At 58.0% G+C, this 20,803-nt stretch overlaps 1 protein-coding gene across 2 annotated transcripts in view; it reads right to left on the bottom strand.

The window, feature by feature from the left end:
• Positions 1-1,642: 1,642 nt before the first annotated feature.
• Positions 1,643-20,803, bottom strand: part of IGSF9B (immunoglobulin superfamily member 9B) — a gene marked incomplete at both ends in the record, with an annotated part of 41,663 nt that continues 22,502 nt past the window's right edge. For both annotated transcript variants that reach the window (XM_082843801.1, XM_082843802.1), the window contains 8 exons: positions 1,643-1,851; positions 4,772-4,893; positions 12,099-13,748; positions 14,311-14,356; positions 14,616-14,777; positions 16,582-16,666; positions 17,385-17,611; positions 18,992-19,167. In XM_082843801.1, coding sequence (XP_082699927.1) covers positions 1,643-1,851; positions 4,772-4,893; positions 12,099-13,748; positions 14,311-14,356; positions 14,616-14,777; positions 16,582-16,666; positions 17,385-17,611; positions 18,992-19,167 — 2,677 coding nt within the window. The remainder of the gene's footprint in view (positions 1,852-4,771; positions 4,894-12,098; positions 13,749-14,310; positions 14,357-14,615; positions 14,778-16,581; positions 16,667-17,384; positions 17,612-18,991; positions 19,168-20,803) is intronic.

Below are 20,803 nucleotides of genomic sequence, written 5' to 3'. Positions count from 1 at the left end.
CAAGGGATGTCCCCAAACCCACCAAGACAGCAGCACCAAGAAGGAAGTACTTGGCGGAACCTGATAGCCCCCTCGATTCTCGGGTGGCCGTAAGAGCAGGCTCCTGCACGAGAGGAGGAGAAGGATGCCAGACGCACCCCAGCCACACTGAGGCCTTCTGACCTGTCAAGGGCAGCGCCGTTACCTTACTGGAAGAGAGAGATACATCTGTAGTCGCTGTAAGACGACCTCGCAGAAGCTTCTGGGTGCTAAGAGTCTGAGTTAGGACAAGAATTCGGCAGGGAAAGGATGGAGCCTGGCTCCTGCCTCCCACCCCTTCCAGCTTCACTCCCAGGCCTCAGCCAGTTCTATATAAACAGACCTGGGGGAATAGGGGCCTGAGCACCCCCAGAACCCAGAATCTGAGGCCCCCCAGCTTTATCTGATCCCATCCTGTGGGAGCTCAGGTCTGCGGCGGGCTGCATGTGGGAAGCATGGAGAGGAGCGCGGGCGGGCTCCCCACACGTGGCAATTAATCAATCTGGGGAATTAGCTCCCACAAAAGGAAAGGAGGAATCCAATCAGGGCTTTGGAACAGCGCTCCAGAGGGTGCGGAGCCAGGCTGGGATATAAATAGAGCCACGGCGCCTGGTGCTCGGCACAGATGGCTCCAGAGTGGGAGGCCCTCGGCCACAGGGCTCCAAGCCTGGCTGGACCAACGGGCTGACAATGAGCTTGAGTCTGAGCACAGGGCCACCTCCCGGCCCCACTGCTAAGCAGCTTCTACTTCTGAGCCAAACCATGAAACGAAGAGAGATGCCTGTCTGGCCGTTCACCAGCCACCCTTCTTCACCCAGATCCAAGAAATAAAGGCTATGTTTAGTTCTGTGGTAACTCACTGCTGAACCCCCCAAAGCAGGCAGCAGGAACCATGGCAAGCCCCTACTTCCACTCTGAATGGGAGAAGGTCAAGACAAACGGGGAATTCAGCTGAGAAGGCATGAATCCCACTTCAGAAGGACTCATTCCCGAGATAGAGACACCAGGGCCCCCGCGAGCCCCTCACAAAGCCCACATGCCAGCTGCCCTCTCCCTCCTCCTTCCATTGACCACAGAAGTAAACAGCATTTGCTTCCACGTACATATATATACATAAAGAAACCCACAAACTACACACATACGCATTTGCATCTATATCTATATATATGTAGAGTCTGGAAGATGGCAGGAAGTCCAGCCCTCTTTCAGGACTTGAGAAACTGAACAGAAGCAGACAGCAGTGAGAGCCATTGCTTCCTCTTTTGCACTCCAGAGATATTTGAGGAGGTGGGAAAAATCCATCCAGTGAAGAGGGGAAGGCGGGGGAGGAGGCATAGCTCTCCCTGTCCCCAGTTCACTTCCCGAGCTCTACACACAGCCACGGCGGCCAGTCTGCCCTCAGCCCTCTCTGCTGGACACGAGGCCAGCAGGCCAGGATGCAGAGGAGACACCCGCTCAGGCCAAAGGGAGAACAAGCAGAGCCAGGGTCTGAGCAGCCCTGGAAACTAACGACCAGGCCACCCCTCCACTGGCAGGAGAGGACGAAGCCCCGCACACCCATCGCCCGTGCCCACCCTTGCCCCTCGGCCAGCATCCTCGCCCAGGGGACGCTTAAGTTGTGGCATCACAGCAAAGTGGCGTGGCCAGGATCATCGTGCTCCACGCTGCTGAGAATTGCCGTCTGGTCTTCCGGAAGCTGGCGGTGGCACAAGTCTGAGAGTCGGGCAAAGGGGTCGGGCCGGGAATGTCTCTTCTTCCTCCGGAGGCAGACAGCTTCGTCGGGCCACAGGACCTGAGAGTTTGGAAGGTTCTGAGCCTGGGAGGCAGAACCATCTGAGGAGGAGCAGGTGCACACACACAGGAAAAGAGAAGACAGTGGTGAAAGGGAGAAGGCAGCCTCACACACCCAGCCGTCCTCTGCAGGGCACGGTGCCCGGCCTCTAGGGTCACACGCCGGAATCACCCAAGTGCAGAGTGTGCAGCAGAGGAACCACTAAGGGCCAGTGCCCAGGGCCACCCCAAGTGCTGTCCTAGCGAGAGCCAGGAAGCAGGACAGCTGTGGCTGTACTTCCTGCAGATTCACAGATCTAGTCAAGCAACATCTCTTTTTCATCTTGTATTTAATATTGAATATATTCAATACCTTTTATCTAATATTTCTATTTATCGATATTAAAGAAATATTCATACGTCTCTTTTAGTGCCTCCTGGGTACCAGGCATCATTCTAGGTACTGGGGTTGGGACTCAGCACACTTTTCCCCCCCACCGCCTCCCCCAGGCAGTGATGGACGTCACACAGATTTTATCCATACGCATTAGAGTCAGGTCTGGCCCACCCTGGACTGCCAGGGCCATCCCTCTGCCTTATGGTCCTTCTGGGGACACAGAGGTAAAGCCCTTGCATTCTAGAAGATTATACTTCAATGTGGCAATGGTGAGGAAGAGAGAAACTATAAAGACTTAAAAACTACAGATATAAAACCGTCAGATACTGCAAGTGCTACCAAGGAAGATAAAATAGGATCACTAGATGGCAAATGAACGAGGCACTGTTTCTACTCTGAAGGAGTAACCCCGAGGCGAGTCTTGAATTATGAACCTTCCACAGACCTGGGGGAGAAGTGTTCCCACGGTGTGAAAGCCCCAGGCTGAGAGCAAACGTGACCTGCTGACCGAAGGAAGGACATCACGGTAACTCAGAGCGAGCAGAGTCGGTGAGGCAGGAAGGGTGGGCAGAAGTCTGTTCTGATTGCAGGGGGAAGGGAAGCTTCTGGAGGGTTTTAATCAGAAGCGTGTGTGTACCTGTGCATGCGTGTATGTGTGTGCACACTCCCAGGACTTTCTAAATATCACTGTGGTCGCTGTGTGCTGAATACACTGCAGGAGCCAGGACAGAGGCAGGAGGGCCAGAGAGGAGGCCACTGCTCTGGACAAGGTGAGAGATGGGAATGACTCGTAATTTAGCTTTAGCATTTGAGACAGAAAAAAGTGGTCAGATTCAGGATGTGTTTTAAAAGTTAAGTCAACAGACCTTACCAGATGGACTGGATGTAAGACGTGAAAGGAAGAGGGTCAAGGATGAAGTACCCTGAGCAACTGGGCAGGTAGGAGTGCCTTTTATGAAACTGGGAAAGAACCGAGAAGCACATCTGGATAATCAGTAACTCTATTTTGGACACGGTAAAGGCTTACAGGACATCCAGCTGCATGTGGAGCAGGCACCTGGAAATATGAGACTTGAGCTCATGGACAAGATCTGGGCTAAATACGGGGGGCATTTGCGAGTTGTGGACATATGACAGGAAACGGGACCACTGCAAGCAGAACAACAGAGAATTTAGGCATCTCGTGGGACTTTTTTGCAAAAAAAAAAGGATAATAGATAAATGATAGGTAGGTAGGTAGGTATGTAGATGGGTCTTAACCTGAAATGGGCTTAAATGGGTTGAAAATTCAGCTTTGGGCTCTAATTTCTCTGCCAAAACCTAAAAAATTCATTTCTTTCTCTCCACCTCAGTATTCCAACCTATAAACTAACAGGATAATAGTACCACCTGAAGGCTAAGAGAGAACTAAGTGCTCACTGCCTCCCAAAGATTCAAGGGCCTCTGTGCATCACTCTTCCATAACCCAGCCTCTGCAGAAAGCTGCACTCTGGTAGATAAGAAAGACTGGCAAGGAAGCTGGGCAGTGGTCTTCCTGGACGGCCTGTCACAGCACTTCCAAAACCACTGGTAAAAAGAGAGCACGTGATAAATATTTTCTAAGTCTGAAAAACGGCTGAATTATTTTTGCACTATATTAGAAGCTACCTATCGCTGCTGGATAAACATCACACATTTCAGTAGTGGTGTCCTTTTCATGAAATACGGCAATTTCACTCTATCTCATGGAGAAAAGTCTGGCCAGCCCGCAGAGGCTGAGTCCATGCCACAGTGACCCCTTAACACTGAGTAGGACCCCAAAATTTCATGTCCAACCAGAGGCCTGAAATGATAAAGAGGAAATATTTAAGGAGATAGGGATATGTCCAAGGCATATGACAGAATGAGAAAGAAAAGTACTATTTATGTTGTTAAAAAATACAGGGGACTTCCCTGGTGGCGCAGTAGTTGAGAATCCGCCTGCCAATGCAGGGGACATGGGTTCGATCCCTGGTCCGGGAAGATCCCACATGCCGCGGAGCAACTAAGCCTGTTCACCACAACTACTGAGCCTGCGCTCTAGAGCCTGGCAGCCACAACTACTAAGCCTGTGCACCACAACTACTGAAGCCCGCACGCCTAGAGCCTGTGCTCCACAACGAAAAGCCACCACGATGAGAAGCCCGCGCACCGCAATGAAGAGTAGCCCCCGCTCGCCGCAACTAGAGAAAGCCCGCGCACAGCAACAAATACCCAACGCAGCCAAAAAAAAAAAAAAAAAAATACACTGAAACAATGCCATGTTTTCTAAAGGTGTATGCACAGAAGGGTTCTGAACACACATACCCCCAAGAAGGATGGTTCCCAGGTTGGATGAAACAGAACTGGGAGGATGATCTGAGACTTTTAACCTTACTTTTCTCATTTTTTGATATGAAAATTCTATTTGTGTATTCCTTGACAATTAGTATTAAAGAGAAGCAAAGAACGAGATAAGCTGGAGGAGTCGATTGTGCAGAGAACCCAGGGCTGGGATCCTGAGCCAGACAAGCCCGTAGTGGCGGGTCAGGGTGGGAAGAGAGGAGCAGGGTGCTTCTCGACATTTACCGGATCGTTTCTTTGACTTCGAGGAGCCCTTGGATGACTTTTTGGGCTTCTTTATCCGTTGGTATTTCAGAGCCTCCAGCCTCTCAGGTACAGCAGCATTCCCAGGAGCAGGTGGATGTGTCCTGGAAGGGACAATTGGAGAGGCACAGGTCAGCTCCCAGACGAGAGAGCTTTGGAAGAGGAGCTGGAAGAAAGCCAAGTAGCTGACCCAGAGGAGACAGAGCACAGCTCTACGGAGTCCCAGGTGCCCGTGACCAGCTCCTTGACACCTGCCTTCCTGCTGCTCCTGGAAGAGAGAACCCCAATGGAGAGCTCCAGCAGTGGGAGGCCTGCTGCAGGTGGACACCAGTCTGTAGAGCCATCAGATGGCCTAGGAAAGGGAGAGACAGGCTTTAATGGCGAACCCATCACACGGCACTCAAGCTGGGGCAAGGAAGTCGGAGAAGGAAGCAGCTGGGATGTCTGAAGTTTGTGGATCATCACAGTCAAGACCTTGAAATGAAAAGTAAAGGGGCAGATTAAAGGACCAGAAGAACAACCCCACCCCACTGACTGTCCTCCTCCGGGAAAGACAGGGCCGGGCCAGATGGGAACCCAATGCCCAGTGAAATCATCTCCTCCATCGCCAAGATTCAGGCAGAACCCCGGCAGCCAATAGCAACTAACAGTTGTCGTCCACCAACATTTCAGCAGCAGACTGGGCTCAGGCTTCATCAGTCATGTGAGAGAACGGAAGAGGATGGAAGTGGATTGTGACGGTGAGTGTCCAAATCAGGCAGGCTTGCAAAGCCCTTGATATCCGCAGCAGGTATCCAGTGGATCCATATTTTAAGATTCGACAGAAAAACCAAGGTTATGGGAGAGGAGACCACCTACGTCAGCGTCTCTTTCTGCCCCAGTTGTCGAGTGGGTGTAGCCGTTTGCCTAACAGAGCAACTGCATGGTTAGGACAAAGGCAACAACTTAACTGGAGCCTGTGCTGCCCAGGTGACAAAGGGGCCCAAAGAGAGCTGAGAGGATGGACTGTCTGTGACAGTCTGCGCTTACTGGAGAGAACTGTTCAAGGATCATAAAAGAAGAAAATCTAGAAGACATGGATCAATGCCATTTCTTCTCAAAGTAAGCCAAACTTGGACCCTGAGGAGTAAGGGGGGGAAGAGGGAGACAGGTCGCTCTTTCTTTCCCTCCAGTGCTGGCATTAGCACGCCATCAGGGAAGCAGGGACACTCCAGGACCCTGGTGGATGGGGGCGAGTCACACCTCCCTCTTCCACCTCCCTCACAATCAGTGGTGGGTAAATGCTGACAAGAAGAAGTAGACAGCCAAACCTGTGAGGGGAAAAAAAGCCCCCAGTGGTGAGCAAGCAATCTAAGGTTTAAAAAAAAAGGGGGTGGGAAGACTACAGCCGCATCTCCCCAACATCAGATATCTCTGCAGGGATGAGAAAGAAAAGCATACAGACTAACTGTAGGTAAGCCTCTGGTTCCTGGGGTTTCTTGCGCTAACTGACAGTGAAGCAACCTACATCTTCTTTGATGGATGCCATCATTCCAGCATCCTTTAGTAGATACAGCATGGAGAAGCTCCTCCCAAGTTCAGGTCAGAGACATTAATTTTCAACAGCCCCCTAAGAGCACAGAACTAAGAACCCAGCTACATGCACACAGTCTCAGAGAGAAGGAGTCCAGCTCACCACTGGAGGTCGGGTCTTCACCCCGAAGACCTGCCTGCCAACTCCCCCTTCCTTCCTCTTTCACAAACCCCACAGCCTACCCATGGAGACCCTGCACAGCAGCAATAGGAAGGAAACTTGGGGGGCAGACAAAGGTTGGAGATGGCCAGGGCACGAGGGAGCATGACTTCCCAGAGCTGATGCAACGTCCTCACCCCCCGCTCATCCTGGACTAAGGCTTCTTCGTGCTGCCTAAAAGGAAAAAGACATGAATCCACAGCTCAGTTCATCTGCCTCCTGGTCCTGGCCAGAGTCTTCCAAAAGGCCATACAGATGAATGGTGTACAGTCTGAGGAGGTGCATGGCAAGCAAGTGGACCCAGGGTCCAGTAAGCAAACAGCGCAATTCAGGGTGACCCTCTGGGCATGAGAGAAATGGGTACAGGGTGCCCCTGAAAACTCCTAGGGATGCTCCAAGCCAGCTGAAACTTCCAGGGACAACATTATTATTACAAGCAACATATCACTACTATTACCGCTTTTATCATACAGCATTTACTTACCACTTACCACGCCAGGCACTGATCTATGTTCCCTGCAATAATTTTCTTTAACCCTTACAACATCCCTAAGAGGCAAATACTGTATTGACCCCACTTTTCAGATGGAGAAACTGAAGTTAGTTTAGAGAGGTTAGGCAGTCTATCTTATAATCCAGTTATCATGGGGTAAGAGCCAGGACTCTCAACATCAGATAAACTGCGTGTCCAGCTTCTTCCTAAGGGAAGCAGGTGCAGAAGCTGCATGGAAGGAAAACACTGCTTTCGCGTGCACCTGAGCAATCAGCCTGCCCTGCACGCGCTCGCTGCCACGGTCACTGACATCCTCTGCTTCAGCGGCAGAGCCAGAGAAGGCAGACCAGGGAGGGGGAAGGCTGGCTGAAGTGATGCCCTCAGGCAATGATTCCCGAGCAGCAACAATCCACTGAGTGGGGGAAGCCAATTTTCCCCTGTGAAGCAGCCAAGCTCCAGCTCTTCCAAGGCACCTGCTGTCCACCTGTTTTCGCGTTTGGCTTGGTGCTCAGGCTCAGATGCACGACAGGAGAAGGCTCCCCAAGGCACTGGAACACTCTCCCGGTACAGGAGGCAAAAAATAAAAGCAAGGGTCTGGAAGGACGGGAGGTACAGGGGAGGGGGCAAAATGGGTCTTTATATTCAGCTAATTATGTAGAAAAGTCACGTGAAATGTGTCCCAGCAGACATCAAACCACCTCCCTTCTCTGGGAAGGGGGAAAGGGGGGGCCATGTCCCCTATCAACACCAAGCCCCCCAGGGGACTTTCAGGTAATGGACTTTTGATGCCGATGACGTTCAGACAGTAGGAGGCTGGGTGAAGCAGCTGCATCCCATCCCTGGAACAAGGGCAGCAGGTAGTCCAGGGCTGGTCAGTGGGGTGCCCTCCAGGGAGGCGAGGCCGGAGTTCTCTTTCCAGTCAGCCCCAGTTCTTCCAGAACACACAAGAATTCAGCAAACTTGGACCCCATCCCCCAGAAAGTACAAGCATTACTGGAAGGTGAAGGCCTGAAATTAAAGCCCAGGGGCTTCTCCGGACCGTGTTCCCCATGAACCCCAGTTCTCTGTCCCACAGGTGTTTCTTTGTGGTTCACACCTACCAAAGACAGCCTGAAACTGACCTTAACACTCTCTTTTTCTCTCTCTCACCTGTTATAAAATCCATACAAAATCCAAGTCACAACCAGATAGCCCCAGAGGCCTTAGTGCATATCTCTATGCTCACCCAGAGCAGGGGAAGAAAGACACAGCCAGGTTCAAAAAGGCAAACCACAGGGCAGGACAGTCGAAATCCTCCGGACTTTTCCTGCTCTCCTGCCCCAAGAGCTGGCCGTTACCCCGGCGGCTGCCGTGCCCGGTGACAGGCAGAGCAGTGATGAAGGAGCACTTCCTTCCTCTCCTGAGCGGACACTCTGCCGTCTGACTACAGGACTGGGGTGGAGACCGAGGACACCCACTCACATCCACGGTGTAGCCAGGACATGGGTGAACCCACCCTCTGCCACAGCACAGCCAGCCAGGAGTCCGGAGATCAGTGCCCACCACTGCGCCCACAGACAGCCCCCCTCTGGTGGGGCAAGTGTGTGGCCTCCGAACTCGGCAGAGGCTTTTACCAACGGGACCTCCTTCCCACGGTTCACCCAGTTCAAGGGGCCCCAGCACGCTCCCAACCCACGTGCCTCGTGGAGGCCAACAGGAAAGGGGATCAGAGGGGAGGCAAGAACAGGGCCGCTACTGGTGTCAGACAGGGAACGGAGAGCCCCATCCACAAAGGGACAGGTCCGAGAAGGGAGCTGGGAGGAGGAGGAAAGGGGAGAGGAGGCGGGGCGGGGCGGGGCGGGAGCAGAACAGGGGAGAGCAAAGGAAGTGGGAACAGAGCAAGGACACACGTGGACGAGACGAGTCACACCACCTCCAACGAGACCCAGCGGGGACACATGCAAAGGCAGTGTGAGGGTGGCGCCCGAGAAGGAGCCTGGCTCCTGCAAGGGCCCAGCAGCCTCCACCCAGAGCTCTCGGCAGGCAGCACGGTGAGGGCCTGACTCCCCAAGGCTGGAGAGCTGGCCGGGCCAGGCGGAAACCACCCTGCATCGCGCCCCTGGTTTCCTGGTTTACCACAGCAGTGAGAGGGCACCCAGCCCCCAGGTCTGGCAGGTGGGGACACCGGGGCGGGGGTCACGAACCAAAACGGGGCCCAGGCCCAGGCACTTTCCCGGAGTGGAGTGAGAGCTGGGCCTGGAGTCATCACTCCTCTGGGGGCAGCAGGGGGGTCACAACTGGGGGCAGGGAGGAGAGCAGGAAGGTGGAGGGCGGTCCCATCACTGTCACCCCATTGGCCGCTCCTAACTACACTGTCCCTGGTCTCCCCGAGCTCATGGCTGCGGCGTGGCACCCGGCCAGCCTCACACAATCCCGCGACCTCTGGCTGCAGACACTCTCGTGGCACGGCCGTCCTCTTTACGGGAGGCCATCCTTACGCCCAGAGGAGACCGAAGGTCCTGAGTCAGGACCGTTAGCCCTCCTGCCGTCTCCAGGTGGGGAAGGGATGCAGAGACTTCAACCCAGGAAGCCAGAAGCGCCCAGAGGAGGCTCCCTGTCCCATCTGAGTGCCTGGTGCCTGCGTTTGCTTGTTGCCACAAGCACGGGACTGGCGTCCACGGCAAAAGGAAGATCTTGTCAGCGGCCGTGAGACTGAGCAGGCCTCAGGGGACCACAAAAACCTCTCAGAGAGACTTGGCACCCCTCTGCTGTCAAGCTCCCGAGACCTCCACCTGGAAGGAGTCACCCACATGGAGAGCAGAGCTGCCTTCTGCCCGGGGGCCTGTCCTCTCCTCCGGCGGAGCTCCTCCAAGACCCCTTCCCGGAGCTGTGGCCCAGGGACATCAGGAGTGGCTACTGCAGGGGCCTTGAGAGCAACGTGAGCCCGCGGGCGAGGTCCACGCCTCGGTCCTGTGACAGCCAACAGGCTGCAGAGCAGGCTCAGGAGTGGTGACCTGCCCCTGCCCTCAGAGGACCACAGGTGGCCTGGCCCTGAGAAAGACCCGGCTGGTGAGGGAAGGAGCAGGGCCGTAGCCCAGCCGCGTGCTCCTGGGAGGACCGAGCATCGGCAGGATCCCGAGAGGACAGTGAGGGAGCGGCCACCCCAGGGGGAGATCTGCACCCGGGGGGCTGAGGGAGGAAGGGGGTCTCTACGCCTGCTACTGGGGAAACCGGGCAGAAAGGGGCCGGTGCTCCGAGACACCACGTGCCCGGCCAGGTTTCCAAGGTGCAGAGGTGCAAAGCGCTTGTAGGCATTCTAGGCCCCTGAGGGTGCATGCAGGGCCCCAAGGGCTTCTGTGGGAAGCTCTGGGCAGCAGGATGGCGAGGTGTCTGAGTGCAAAAACTGCAGGGAGGCTCTGGGAGGGGCTCAGAAGCTGCAGCGAGGCAGTGCGAGCGAGGCCCGGCAGCTGTGGCAGCAGCAGGGCGTGGGGACCCAGAAGCCACGGGCCATCGGGGCGGAGGCTGCCGCCCCACAGAGGGATGAGGGCTGTGGTCTGGATTCCCCTATGGAGGAAGCGCTGGCCCGGAGGAAGCGCTGGCCCTGCGGAAGCCCGTCCGCTGGTCCGCCCCCTGCCCACCCACCCAGCCGGAGCTCCCTTACCTATTGAGCTGAAGAGAGGCTTGTCTCGACAACACTGCCCAGATAGCTGAGATCAATCAGAAACAAAGCGGTTATCAACATGGGTGCGGGGAACCACCCACGCACACCCAGAGGGAAGGGGAGGAGCACAGGGACCAGAGAACCGACAAGCAAGGCCAGAGAATGGGGTGAGCAGTAAGGAGAGAGACAGAGACCCAGACGGCACAATGGGACGAAGCAGATGAGGGCTGCACAAAGCACAGACGACAGGGCACAGCCCCCCGCATCTCCTGCACAGACAGCACGCAGCTCTCCTCCACCTCCCGAGCTGCTCCCCACCTGAGCCGGGGTGGGAGGTGAGGCTTGTGCTTCCAGGTACCAGAGTGGGGGGGGGGGAAGGGGGCAAGGGAAGGGCGCTGGGCTCCCTCCTCTCGACCTCCTCCCGTCTGCCTACCACCAGGCCAGCCTCCTCTGGACTCTGCTCCCCTGCACAGGCGGCCACATCAAAAAGAGACCAAAGGACGGAACCGGGGCAGGGGTCAGGAGGGATGGGGGACTACGGACGGTGCAGACTCTTCCCAGCAAGTCGGGCCAACCCAAAGAGGATGGAGAAGGAAGAGAGACGGACAGAAGGATGGACTTGGGGAGGAAGTAGTGGGAGGAGGAGGGAGGAGAGCAGAAGAAAGACCAGAGAGAAAGAACACGGGCAGGCGTCCAGGCTGACTGGTACCTGGCACACCAGCTGCTACAGTTTACAGTGGGCTCCCCCAGGCCGGCTGATCGCAGGGGCTTGTCTGTCTGTCTGTCTGTCTGCAGCTCCCTGCGAGGCACACAGGTTGGGGTGGGGCGTGTGGCTCGGGCACACGGTTCAGAGGCCTGAGGTTTTGCTCCCAGCCTCCAGGACGCAGCCTCCAGGGAGGCTGGGGGGCCAGGTGGGGGCGGGAGGCGGCACTCACTAGGCTGCTAAGGGCAGGAGGGTGGGGACGGGAGCCTGGCGGTCCAGGGAAGTCAGGCCCCAGGGTCCTGCTTTTGAGGAGGAGAGGCCGAGGAAGAAAAGGAGGTTGGATACAAGGTCTCTGGGCCAACCCTGGAACCGCCCAAAGCCAGGCTCATGGGGACGTGGTGGGCTCTCCACTCCAGAAGGCCCCGGGGGACCACTCATGGGGACACACCACACATCCCCTGGCCACGTCCTCTCCCCTGGCCCCCGGATGGCCTCCTGAGAGCTCTGGGCTGGATGGGGAAGACCCCTCATGCCCCTGGCAGGGTACCTGGGCAGGTAAGCCACACACACCCCCAGTGACCACTCCCTGCCGCTGCCAAGACCAGCGCTCCTCTCCCGAAGGGATGCTGCAGCGTGTCCCGACAAGCCCTGTCAGTCGGTGGATGGAAGGGCGAGGGCAGGGGAGGAAAGGGGAGGAAGATGACCAGGCGGCGGTGGGCAGGAGAGACAGCTCACACTCACCCTGCGGTAGGTAACGGTGGCGGGGGCGGCTCCGGTCTGAGCAGCTCCTCCCCCACCCTCCGAGGGGAAGGCGTCTGTCCAAACACATCCAAGTGGTCCACAGGCCCTGCGGGGCCCGGCGGAGGGGAGGGGTAGCCCGTGGCCAGAGTGGTGAAGCCCATGGTGGGCCGGTAGCTGGGGCTGCCGCTGCGGCTGCTCTGGGACGGGGAGCCCGTGGACGGCGTGGACTTGCGCGAGAAGCTGACGGCAGCCGGCGGCTGCAAGGCGGTCTCCGACACCTCGGTGGGCTGCAGGAGGCCGGGGCGCGGCCGGGCCCGCGCGGCGAGCTCGGGGGAGCTGGTGCGCGAGCCGAGGGGGCTCTGGGTCAGAGGCGAGAGCCGGGAGGGCTGTAGCACCACTTGATGTAAACTGGGCTCGGCACGCCTGGCCTGCCGGGGGCTGGGCCGGGGCCGGGGCTGAGGCTCATACCACGGGGTGTCCAGGCCCAGCGCGCTGGGGCCGCCGTGCGCCCCCGGCTCGGCCGGCTCGGGGTAAGGCAACACGGGTATGCCCATGCCTTGGCTGGTGTGTCTCAGCTGCCCTTGGCTCACCAGAGGTTGCACAGGCCTGTCCTGCCACTTGGCGGCGGGGGGCACTGGGGCAGGGCCTCTGCTCGGCGCCTTGCCAGCCCAGCCCTTGGGCGCCTCCAAAGACAGGATGCCCGGGTAGGCTGCGGGCACTGGCAGGGAGGCGGGCGGCAGTCCTCGGGGGAGGCCGGCTGCAGGCTGCAGACTCTCAGCCACATCACACGGGTGCAGCTGGTGGGGGAACACCACGGCCGGGGTCTCCAGTCCCCCAAAGGGGAACTCCGGCCGGCCCCAGGGCTCTGGGGAGCGCCCGCCGGTGGGCGTCTGAGTCAAGGGCAGCGTGCTGTTGGAAGCGTTCTCTCCGTTCTCCTCGGGGATGGCGGGGTGGCCGAAAGGCCCCTCGGTGTGCAGAGGTGGTGAGGACATGACAGAGCTCAGGGGGCTGCCCACCTCCGGCATGTAGAAGGGCGGCGGCTCCACCTCCCCAGGGCTGCTGCTGCTGAGGTACCCATAATACTGGCCGTGGTGGAAGGGCCGGGGAGCGGGTGGCCTGGCTTGGCCAGTGGCCTGGAGCCGGCCCTCCAGGCCGCCGGGGCCCTCCAGGCTGCGGGGCTGGAACCGAGGGCTGTATGCTGGTGGTGGCAGGTAAGACTCCTGGCTGGATGACAGAGGGGTCAGCTGGGACTTGAGGGCGGCCACAGACGCGGGCACCAGCGGGTCTTCATTCTCCTCGTCCGACTGGCGGAACTCAGGGTACATGTCGGTCTCCTCCGCAAAGGGGAAGCCCTCAATGCGCCGAGCCTTCGCAGAGGGTTCCACCTCGGAGGGGTCCATCACAAAGCGGCCGTCGGGGCCCCTGCTGATGAGCTCGATGGGCGTGGTGGCCTCCGCCTCGGCCTCCGCCTTGGCCACGCTGTACTTCTTGCTGCTAATGGCCCTCTTGGTCTTCTTGTACAAGGACAGCTCCTTCTCCCGCACGGGGCTCAGCATCCTCTTGGCCGCCGGCTGGGCCTGGTCGTCGGAGGACTCGGACGGGGCGCGGAGTGTGCGGATGCTCTCGGGGCTGACCTTGCCAGAGGACAAGCTGGGGACAGGGAGAGAGCAGGAGGCGTGAGGAAGCTCAGAGGACACTACTGCTTTCCGTTCTCCCTGCAAAGTACCACACGCGCCTAGGAGGACGCCAGTGAGGAGGAGGAATGCTGGCGGGTGGCGTGTGCCGGCGTGAAATACTCTGGCCGACTCTCAACTCTCAACTGTCCAGGCGTGCGCTGTCCACTTTCCAAATGGACACCTCGTTTCCGCGTTTATTCTGCCTGCTCCTATGTTTGCTACCTCTCTCCAGTCACACCTGCAACTTCACTCCCAGGCTGCTCAAGGAATGCAAGCTCATTTTAAAAGTAACTTAAACAAGGCATATTAAGAAGATACATCTGTTAGGATGGAAAAAAAATCAAAGAAATGAACGGCTCATCTACCATTTTGGGTCATCTACACTACTGCTCCCCCTATTAGTGCGGACAACTTAAAATTACCGTGCAGATCAATTAAGGGAAAACAGCTTAGAAACGCTGTCATGGGGCGGAGCGAGCCCTCCACCCTCCACCCCAGATGGCCGTACCCTGTCTCTCTGGGGCTAGACCACTTACGGAGACTCCAGGCTCTTCCTGCAGTGCGTGATGGAGAGTGGAGGGTCTGGAGGGAGAAAGAGGGGAGCCCGCTGAGGCCTGACGCCACACAGCCCTCCCCAGCTGTCAGCAGGGCCCAGACCAAAGCCCCGCAGGGAAGCAGCACCCTAGCACCTGGCACGTCTGGGTCCAGGATCACGTGCCCCCACCGGGTCTTGCCTCCACCCTCGTTTCGGTCCCAGCCGACTCTCCCACCATCAGAGCAAGTCCCATCAGCAGCTCTGCCCACGAGGTCCCAGTTTCCCTGTTTTCAAGGCGACACCTACCTTTCTTGCGCTTGAGCTTCCGCTTGCGCTGCCTGTTGACAAAGCAGGCGGCCAGGGTGCTGAACAGGATGGCCGCAGCCAGGAAGCATATGGTGGCCACGATTCCAGCCAGTACCGGCCGAGCCAGGCCATCTTCGGTTAGGTCCGGCTGCGGGAAGATGTCTGGGGGGATAGGGGGAGAGCACGGGTTAGACCCTCCCTCCCCAGGGCCCCAGGTGGTTCCCCACCTGTGTAGGACAGACATCACTAAGGCTCCGCCCTAAAAATGAAGAGGTGGCGTGGCGGGAAGACGGAGAAGAGGGCGTTTACAGAGCCGAGGAATCGCTACCTTGCTTGTGGAGAGGAAACACCATCTGTTCTCTCTTCCCTGTGGGACGCCAGCTCTGTGATGGTCTGCGCTGGCCCAGCACCTTACCAGCCACCCTCACCTACCAGCACTCTCTACACGGAACCCGTGACTAGCTGACCGGACACTGCAGGGGCCTAAGCGTCACGTGGGCATCGTGACTCCCACCAACCTCTCTATAGGACCAGGGCCCAGAGGGTGAAACTCTGCAGCAGCAGCAGCAGGGCTGTTGCTGCAGAACGCAGGTGCCCCTTTCTAACCATCACGGTGCAGGCGGGCAACTTCTGCAGGGGGTCAGCGTGTCCTGGGCACCACAGGCACGTGCTGGCACGGATCGGGGCATCAAACAACGTCCTTGTTCTACAGGCAGAAGTGAGCCTCACTTGGTGCCCAGGTCCGCAGAGCTCAGAGTGACAGCCGAGACTGGACCAGTCCACTGCGCTACATGTCACCTGACAGTTGTGTTAGTAAGTGCTGCTCTACAGGCTCCTCAAAGGGGAAGCCTATGTATCTTGATACATTTGGCCAGAATCCATTGCCATGTCGAGGACAGCGAGGGATTAAAACAATCCAGATCACGCTGACTGGTTGAGTAGAAAACGAGGGCTCAGCCTTTGGAAGTGGGAGGCTTCGAGACAGGGAACGCCGAGGGAGCTGCATCCTTGTTTACCACGGGAACCTCCCGACTGCCGGGAACGAGACATAAAGCCACCGAATGCAGAACAGTTCGTGAGAGGCACCCCCAAACCCTCAAGTCCTCTCTTCTAGCTTGGCTGCAGCTCTCTTCCCTGGAGGGAAGCCAAGACAGAAGTACGCTCGTCTCTGCTGCTACAGCAGGCACCTCCGTGTAGAGAAAAACAGCCCCACAGTGCCTAGTACACGCGACAGAAGTCACAGCCGCTCCCCACCGGCTTTCTCGCCCGCCCACCCCCCGCCCTCCCCGCTGCCCCCATATCTCCACCAGGCCCGAGCACGAGCTTCTTGGCCCAGCTCTTGCCCACTGCCTCCGAGGGTCTCTGCGAGCGCTGCCCGAGGACGTGAGCCACTGCTGGATCACTAAGCAAAAACCTCTTCCCAGACCAAGGGAACCACTTCTGGGAGAGGGGCCTGCTACATGTGAGGGAGTGTAGCTGGAGAAAGATGTATAGAAATGGGACCAGAGCCAAGAGAAAGAAAGATAAATGGAGAAAATGCTGGGGAGTTGGCTTTATTTAGCCTGAAAATATCTACGGAGAGGAAGGAATGGAGGAAAACAACACCAAACAGCAATTTTCCAAATGAAACACCCTAATTATGAAGCCGTCTTAACGAGAGGCGTCAGTAAGTACTGCTGACCTGTTTCTGTCTCTTTGCTCCAATTCGCCCCCCACCTCCAAGAGGATGACACCAGAGGAACAGAAATGTTATAGCAAAAGGGCTTAAGTCCTTTTCAACTATTCTAACAAGAACCTTAACTGGATTTCTCTCTGTGGTTACCTTATAGAAACGGTCATGAACGCAGCTCTTTAGACGGAGAAATCCTACCCACCTGGCAGGCTTCCGCCGGCGCTTTCCCTCTACTTCCAGCTCAACCTCTTCCCATAAGAGCTGTTCCACAGACGCCGCCCCTCCCCCAAGTACCTGTGCTGGAGACGCCGGCGATGTTGCTGGGCTCGCTGATCAGATCCTGCATGACAGCCAGGACCCGGAACTCGTACCACGTATCCTACAGCCCCAGGGAGGACACCCCATCGTCAGCCAAGCGACCTGGACCTGCGACAGCCGCCCATCCTTCCCCCACCCCAGCTCTGCGACTCGGGAGTATCTGCCGATTTTCCATGGGATGAATACTCCCACCGTGGCCGATTTCAAGCTACCAACGTGAGGTCACTGAAAGCAGAGTTGGGCAGAGATGCCACATGGGCTCTCAGGAGTGCAGGGAAGGGAGAGGGAACATAGGTGGGACGGGGGGCCCCTGAGAAATACACTGCTGCCTCTCCAACTAGAGAGACCTCCCGGGTTAAGGGGAGTCAGCTGGAAAAAAGCACCGTCTTCTCCAGGGGCTCGGAATTGTTAAAAAAGGGACCCTACTCTGGGCAAGTGGAAGACAACCCTTCTGGGAAGCCTCTGCCCACGTCAGACTCCCGCAGGGAGCTGGGCCCCCAGCCCACCCTGGCTCGTGTCGGCACCTGGAGACCCCTCAAGCGAGAACGGCACTCCCGGCGGCCACAGGGCAGGCCCTGAACCTGCCGACCTCAGCTACAGTGATCTGAGGATCCCAAACCTGGCAGGAGACCCGCGAGCACAGAAGTGCAGGTGTGGGACGGTACGCAGCGGCCCACACACACCTGAGCTGGGTCACTCAAAGCTTCCAGTGATTCTAGGAAGAGTCACGTCACTTCCGGAATTGAGAAAAGCAGCGGGGAAAACGCTAGGCACCTCACCTGGGACAGGTCCCTAGCAAAGAATTCCCCATCAGTGCCAGGTATGGCGTCGTCCAGCGTCTCCCAGCGCTCTCCGACGCGGAACTCCAGGATGTAGCGGTCGATGGGGAAGCTGTGGTTGGCAGGTGGGAGCCAGGACAGGAGCACACCCTGCTGGGTCCGGTTGGCTGTGAGGCACCTCGGTGGGGTAACCAGCACCAGGGGTTCTGGAGTTGTGACAGGGAATGCTGCGGGGGAGGGAGAGGTGATGGCGGGGTTGCCGAGGCCGCTGCAACCCCTCTACCCACACGTCCCTGTGGGGGCAGTGACCCCAGGGCGATGAGGGCCACATCCCCAGGGTGCAGGCATCAATTCAGGACACGTGTCCCATGAAGAGCCCTCGTGACCCAAGGGAAGGGGGCAGGGTGGGTGGGCCCGAGCCTCCTGACTCCATTTCCAGAGCACTTCTGACGACACACACAAGGGCATCAGGTCCCGTGAAAGGAAAAGAGTCAGGAACTTCAGGGAAGAAGGAAATGTAATTATCTTTTGAATAAGACAGTATCTTTGAAAAGATACTATAGGGACTTCCCTGGCGGTCCAGTGGTTAAGACTTCGCTTTCCAATGCAGGGGGTGTGGGTTCGATCCCTGGTTAGGAAGCTAAGATCCCACATACCTCAGGGCCAAAAAACCAAAACATAAAAAACATAAGTGGGCTTCCCCGGTGGCGCAGTGGTTGGGAGTCCGCCTGCCGATGCAGGGGACGCGGGTTCGTGCCCCGGTCCGGGAAGATCCCACATGCCGCGGAGCAGCTGGGCCCGTGAGCCATGGCCGCTGAGCCTGCGCATCCGGAGCCTGTGCTCCGCGATGGGAGAGGCCACAACAGTGAGAGGCCCGCGTACCGCAAAAAAAAAAACAGAAGCAATAGTGTAACAAATTCAACAAAGACTTTAAAAATGGTCCACATCAAATATATCTTAAAAAAGAAAAAAAGATACTACAAAACGTATCTTTCATTCTCTTCCAAGGAAGGAGGCACATCTTCCCTCAGCACTGCTCACTCCATCCGTTCCCCTCTGGCCCAGGTGGAAAAACAGGCCCCAGGGCACAGGGCTTCAGGGTGGGGTGAGCCTCGGCAAGAAAGAATGTGGGACGAGGCTGGCGTGGAGCCGCCTGGTCACAGCCAACCTCTCTGGCCGCAGACAGGGGCCAAATGCAGCAGCAGGCGGGCAGGGTGAGCCACTGGGTCAGGGAGGAAGAGGTGGCCCTACGCCTGCCACCAGACGAGGCCGGGGGCCAGAGGAAGGGAGCAGCGGGAGTGCAAAAGGAGGAGGAAGGACCCCCACCACCCCGGGAGGCCACAGAAAGATGCAAACACGGGGCCAGCAAGGAACGATGGAACGGAAGCTCTTCCATCCATCCGAGGACATGTCAGGGCAGCCCACAGCGCTCAGACGGGGCACGAGGCACCCTGGCCCAGACAAACCCCGTGGGACGGTAGGATAGACCCTTACTGGGAGGTCAGTGTTGGTTGTATAAGGCACTTAGCAAGGCGCCCGCATACAATGGGCAGGAAATGTCTGCTCTCCATCCCAGCCCCTCCAGGAGCATCCCGGCCCGGCCTCACCTAAAGTGTTCACAGTGACCACCTCACTGAAGGCGCTGGTGCCCAGCTTGTTCTGGGCCAGGACACTGAACTGGTATGCTGTCTCGGGCTCCAGGGCATCCACCAGCAGCCAGCTGGGTCCCGGAGGCACAGGCAGGGACAGCCAGTCGTGGGGCCCAAACCGTGCCCGCTTCATCCTGCCCGAGAGAGAGAGGGTCGGGGACAAGGGCGCGGGGTGGGTTACACTGGAGACTTGAGAGGGCACACAGGTGCTGGAGTTGGGGGCGCTGCCCCAGCCTCCCCAGCTTAGAGGTCAGGAGCAGGTCACAACCCCCCAGCTGTGGCTGTGCCGGTCCCCATGAAGCCAGGTCCCCAGCCACTACTGGCGCCTATTCTCTGAAAAGGGACCCTTGGCGTTACTGATGCTCGAGATACTGGTCAAATTACCAATTGCATTCTGGGAGAATCTCACCCTGGTCAGAGCCCTAAGAGTGGCGCAGCCCTGGGAGTGAGGACGCTGGGAACAAGGCAGGTACCAAAGTGGAAAAGTGGGGATGAGCAGGACCAGGGGGAGGCCGGGTGCCCTTGGCCACCTGGCCTCCCGGGGACAGCCAAAGTGGGACCTGCGTGACCCCAAGGGCACAATATGTCCGAGTAGGCTTGAGTCACTGAGGAGGAGCTGGGCGCAGGACAGAAATAATCAGTGCTTCCCCACAGTGGGGACCAGGACCCACCCCTACGGCTTCTGGGTTAGAGGTCACCAAGGAAGGCCGCGCTGTGGCTACAGAACACTGGAACCAGGGGTGAGGGTCGACCCTTGCTCTGCAGCCCACTTGACTCCCTGCAAGCCATGAAGCCGGCGCCCAGGCACAGCGCCCGGCGCCACCACGGGGAGGACACATCGTCCCGTGGGATTGGCCGCACAGTCCCTCAGCAGCCTGAGGACCCCCGTGGAGGCCAGGCCCCTGCAGGCTAAGGGCTCACGGCTCACAGCTCAAGCCTCTGCCCGGGAATCGGAGCGGAGGCAGCCGAAAGCACAGCAGAGAGAAACCAGCGCTGGAAGGAGGCCTCCCCAGCCCCGTGACCGCCCTTCCCCCGCCGGCACCACAGCAGGCAGCAGAGTGACAAAGCGAAGCAGAGCCGCAGGCAGCGAGGGAACCAGTCCACGCCCAGACCTTCAGCTCGGGCCTCCCCAAAGGCAGCCACACGCCCTGCCCTGGCCACGCAGCCGCCTGGCAGCGTCCCGCCTGCCCTGGGGAACAGGTGGGGATGGGAGGGGGCTCCGCTTCAACTCCGAGCCCCCCAAGCTCACCACCTAGGTCCAGTGGGCATCCAGAGCTCAGAACACCTAGGAAATCAGAGGCTGGGAAGCAGGCCAGGTCCCTCTGACTCCCTGCTGCTGAGAAGTATACGGAGGGCTCTCCCTGAATCTCCAGGCGCCCCCGACCCAACCTGGTGAGCCTGGCTGGGGCTACACACCCAGATGAGACAGGTCTGGAAAGGAGGAGGTGAGGGCTCACCCTCCCGACTCGAGGATGTCACCCATGATGCAGGTGGCCAGTGCGTGGCTCAGGAGAGGGATGTGGGGAGAGAAGATCCTGAGGGGAGGGGTGGACCTCGGCCGAGGCCTCTCCTCCCAGCTTTTCTACACCTCCTGTCCTCAGCCTGCTTCATGCATTATTAAGATGTCTGTCTGCCCCGAGGTTTGGGAAAGATCTCAAATCTCTGCATTTCGCTAAGTGAACGTATAACCAGGTACAAAGACGACAGACACACGGTCCTAGAGAGAAAATGCACATGTGCAGAAAAGGCCAGGAAGGTGAGCGCCACTTC

This window comes from Leucopleurus acutus (genome assembly GCF_964270905.1).
Source record: "Leucopleurus acutus genome assembly, chromosome: 8".
In the NCBI taxonomy this organism is placed as follows: domain Eukaryota; kingdom Metazoa; phylum Chordata; class Mammalia; order Artiodactyla; family Delphinidae; genus Leucopleurus; species Leucopleurus acutus.
This window is presented reverse-complemented; position numbering and strand designations above follow the sequence as displayed.